Raw genomic sequence first — 4706 nt, 5'->3', positions numbered from 1 at the left:
TTACAGCTAACCCGAGAATGCAACTTTTTTAAAAAAAGGTTTTGTGATTTACACATGAAAGAAGTGAAACTATCACTGTATTCTAACAGATGAAAGGCTTAACAGGCAATCAATTTTTCAACGTATAATTTCAGTTACATCACACTGCAAATTTTTGCTATAGAATTCTGTGTTACAACCGAGACCTCCACTATCACCTGATGAAGGAGCGTCGCTCCGAAAGCTAGTGTGCTTCCAATTAAACCTGTTGGACTATAACCTGGTGTTGTGTGATTTTTAACTTTGTACACCCCAGTCCAACACCGGCATCTCCAAATCATGGTTGCAGACTGTTCCAAAGTGATTGACAGTCACAAGGTTTTCAGAAGTGCCATTACTGTGGTATGGTGATCAATTTGAGCAGAACAGAATTCCACAGGATGGAAGAGTGATATAACCAGATAATGTGTTTTCGGCAATGTCAATTGAGGGAGAAATATTGGCAGAACACCAGGAATGTATGTCTTCTTTGAAACAGTATCTCAAGATCTCTCATATTCACCCACCATGGTTTAAGTTCTGTCTTAAACATCTCACCTCTGAGAGTGCAACATGCTCTCAGGACTGCATTGAGGTTCCAGAATGAATTATGGAGAGAGACTTGAACCAATAACATTCTTCAAGATAAAACTGTTATCATAGTTGACCCACAAATAATTGTATATAATACAATTATGTGGTGGATAACCAAATACATCTTAACACAACTTGTGTATACAAAGCATCAAATGCTTTTGAGAGGAAAATGTTTCTGTTTAACCTTTTGGAAAAATACATGGCACATGGATTTAGATGTTATTCTGCATCTCATGGACTGTGCAATGTGTCCGCCATTCATGGCTACTGCCACTGGAGGGTCTCAGTGAGCTCTGTAAACAGAACAAATTTCTATACCAGCAGGAAAGAGCATTGCAGCATTTTATTTCACAGTTCAGTTTCTGTAGATAGTATCACTGTGTATTCTAACTGTTGCAATCAGGGTTATTTTGCAGCAAACTGTTCCTTTTATGATCTTTGTTTACTCCAAAATCTATTACTTTGTCCCCCTGTTTTTCTGGCCTGTAGAGGGGATTTTTAAAAAGAAAACTTTCGTTTGTGCTTTTTCAAAGTGATTAAATCGATGCTGCAAATGGATGACTTGATACATGCAAGTCAAGTATAGTGAACAACAATGCTCCTTTACATTTAACGTCCCTTCAACTCCATAAAATGAACAAAGATGATTAGCATTGACTCCCCAGCCTCATAGAGATAATTAGGGCTGGTGACCAAAGGTTTGGTCAAAGTTTTAAAGGAGCTGAGGAAGACAAAGAGATTCCAATGTTTGGTGCTAAACGCCTGAAGCCTCAATCCTAAGGAAATGTGGAATGCACAAGAAGTTAGAATTGGAGAAATAGAAGAGATCTCAAAGGATTGGAGGTAGGAATAAGAGTTTCAGCTCATGAGCTGAAGCAGGGGCAATTTTTTCTCAGACTGTTCCCAGGGAAAGGCTTGAAGATGTTAAACAGGGAGCAGAGACTGAAGGCAATGGCTTGTATAGTAATGAATTCTGGACAAGCAATCTGATAACTTAGCAGTGGAAGAATCATGAAAGGTGGTAGTAAAGTAGAGTTTGGTGGCATCGGCAGACGTGTGCAAACTGACCTTGTGTTTTTGAATAACATTCCAATGAGAAATTGGACGAGGCCAAGGATAGATCCTTGCAGGACACTAGAATTAAGTGTGGGAACAGGAATCAAAGCCATCGAAAGCGATTCTCTGACTGATTAGATCGATAAGAATGGAACCAGAAAGCAGTCCCACATATCTGGACAACAATGCAGAAGCATTGGAGGTGGTTGGCCTGTCAAAGGCTGTGGACAGACTGAAGAATAATGAGGGAAAGTTATCCTTTTCATATAAGCACATAAGATGTCATTTGTGATCTTGACAGGCATTTTGATACGGTGCCAGAGTGGAAAGCTGGTCAAAGTTCTTCAAACATAGAGTTCTGTGGACAATTAGGTGCAGTCTTGGGCAACCACAGCACATTCAAGAACTTTTGAGAGGCAAGGGAAGATGTGGACAGGGCAGTAGCTTATAAGCTGATTTGAAGAGAGGAACAGTGACAGCAGATTTGAAGACCCTTATTGCTAATAATTTTATCTCATCAGCTAACATGAGATCAGGTGAGAGATCAAGTGGTCACCTTTTTATTGAGAATAGGGTTGATGAAGCAAGGAGTTCAGATATGCCCTTGAAACTCTACCATATGCACCAAAGTGACATCACAACTTCCCTCCAAAAGCTGCTTCCTGAATTTTCCTACTTTACAAAAGTGATTGCATTTCAAAAGTACTTAATTAATTATAAAATTCTTTATGTGGTCCTGAAGGCGTAAAGGCACTGTACAGATACAAGTCTATCTGATGCTTCCCCTTAGCATACAGTTTTTTCTCATCTAATAAAATTCAATTTGTTCACTTCTCCTGTTTCTTTGCTGTTAGTTCCTGCACTGGTGATAGAAGCTCCAGTAAACTTCCCTCATTCTGAAGCTGAATCCCATGATGGTGACCAGAGTGAGAGTCCCAGCTTCCTAGATAGTATCTTCTGGATGGCGGCACCCAAAAAACGGCGTACAATTGAAGTCAACCGCTGTAGGCGGAGGGACATTCGGAAGTTAGAAAAAGTTAAGGTATGTGCATAGAGTAAGCTCAAGTACATTTTCTCACAATGTGTTGCTTTGCACAGTTTCCAAATCAAGTCAGCACGTGAGTAGTCATCTCTATGACCTTTGTCTGAAAGCTGTGCATAAAAGTGCTTGAAGTTGATCTTCATGAGGATCACACAAGAATAGACCATAGGTTCTCAGTTGTGGATTGATATTAATGGTAGTGAATTCTACAACTAGATTGCTCTGCCATTATTGTAATATAACTGGGGTTTGTGTAGTGTAAAGTATCCTTGTTAGTGCTAAATATTTGTATTGGTTACTTGTAAACAATCTGTCATCAATCTCATGCCTTACTTTAAATAATGGCAGCAACTTTATTTTTAAGATTTAAATCTGACCTGAAAGTGGAGCAAATTTGCTCAGTTTTGTTTTCATTTTCTCTTTGGAATTTCTTATCATTTCAGAACAACATAGAGGTCTGTCAAGTTTGTGGGCGCTTAAAACTGAAGCATGTCCTGTGTGCCTTCTGCTATCAAAAGGTTGTACATGAAACAGCTCTTATACGAGCACAGATTCAGGCACAGGAAGGAAGGCCACATAACACTCCCCCTGTAGAAAGTATTATACTTTATGCAGGAGAAAAGGCTGCAGAGGCTGACGTCGGAAAAAGGATCATTGAAAGGAATCGAAAGCGTCCAGCTTGGTTTACAGTAGACTCTTGATGTGAGCACAGTATAAGAGGGGAAATTCAAGCTAATGAGACCTTTTGTTTATTTAGTGCAGGCATTGTTAAAATGTGCCACAGTTGCTCAAAATATACAAGTGTGTTACCCTTGTTTGTTAATAAAGGAAGTATGTTTCAGAATATTTCAGGAATTTATGGTCTAGAGAAATGTGCATTGTAATAAATCCTTTCTACACAATATGCTCATTGGGTGTTTTGTTCAATTGTTTCATTTTTTAAAAAACCGAGGTAAACAGTACTTTTCCTCAGTTCTGTGCAGCAGTGCAGAAATAAGTGAGCTAAATTCAAGAATCTATGGTGATAGACATTTAAAATTTATGTCCCTAAGTTTCTGCATATCTCCACCATGCCCCTCATCTTTTAAAAGCCTTTTGGAAATCCATCCTTTAACTAAATCTTTTAGCCGGCAACAAATGCGCCTCCCCCACAAATTCCTTGCTGTCTGCTTTTCTTGCACCTGTTTCTGAAAGCTTTGAGATCATCTTAATATTAAATTATTTTTTATGCATCCATGATGTTATTACTATTACGCCTCCTCAAAGTGTCTTCTTTCCCCTTGGTAAAGTTGGTTGAATTAGTCTGATATCTATTAGCTTTTCTCAAGTTACTTTTAACTTGTGTAATCATGCTTTGAGTAACTGTGTTGACATTGAAGGTAGAATGGATTAATTCTAACCAAAACAGGCTCTCTACTTTTTTTTAGGACTTCATGTAGTCTAGAGGCTGTCTAGGTTATGGAGTGGATTTACTAATGAGGCTGATTCAACACGTTCTTAACATAAAAATCTAAAATATACAAATAGTTTGCGTGACCTGTTTTACAAAAAAGGCTGATCCTCTTGTTTTCTTTTGAGTCAGTGATCATTGCGGTAAGAGATGATTAAAGCTTCATCAATGCTGAATTTAAAAACCAGAAAGTAGTGACTAATTGAGATATTTTTGCTCTCTATGGCTACAAAAAGATGATAAAGCTCAGTTCATTTAAATGCATGATAAAAGATCACCAAGTCTATCCTTTTTTATGATAAGTGAAAATAAGATGTTTGAATGTATTTTTCCAATCAAATCAACATTGAAGTTCGTAAAGCAGAAGTAGTGCAGTCAACTTTCAGAAGTTTACCTGAATGTGCAAATATTATCTGGTCAATGCTAATTTTAAATAAGATTTTTTTAGAAAGAATTTTAAGAGTTCCCTGTGGCATTGCCGCAAGTGAAAAAGCAATTGACCAGTGTTCCATGAAAGTCTGTTTCCCCACCCCAGTTTTTTTG

At 38.0% G+C, this 4706-nt stretch overlaps 1 protein-coding gene across 1 annotated transcript in view; it reads left to right on the top strand.

Annotated features, from left to right (window-relative positions):
* mrpl32 (mitochondrial ribosomal protein L32) overlaps positions 1 to 3617 on the top strand; it is a 20988-nt gene extending 17371 nt beyond the window's left edge. The window contains exons 2-3 of the mRNA XM_043719221.1: positions 2526 to 2713; positions 3157 to 3617. Coding sequence (XP_043575156.1) covers positions 2526 to 2713; positions 3157 to 3414 — 446 coding nt within the window. The 3' untranslated portion in view covers positions 3415 to 3617. The remainder of the gene's footprint in view (positions 1 to 2525; positions 2714 to 3156) is intronic.
* The last annotated feature ends 1089 nt before the right edge of the window (positions 3618 to 4706 follow it).

The sequence above is a fragment of the Chiloscyllium plagiosum genome, chromosome 29, assembly GCF_004010195.1.
Source record: "Chiloscyllium plagiosum isolate BGI_BamShark_2017 chromosome 29, ASM401019v2, whole genome shotgun sequence".
Lineage (NCBI taxonomy): Eukaryota > Metazoa > Chordata > Chondrichthyes > Orectolobiformes > Hemiscylliidae > Chiloscyllium > Chiloscyllium plagiosum.
The sequence above is the reverse complement of the archived record's forward strand: the minus strand, read 5'-3'. Positions and strand labels throughout refer to the sequence as shown.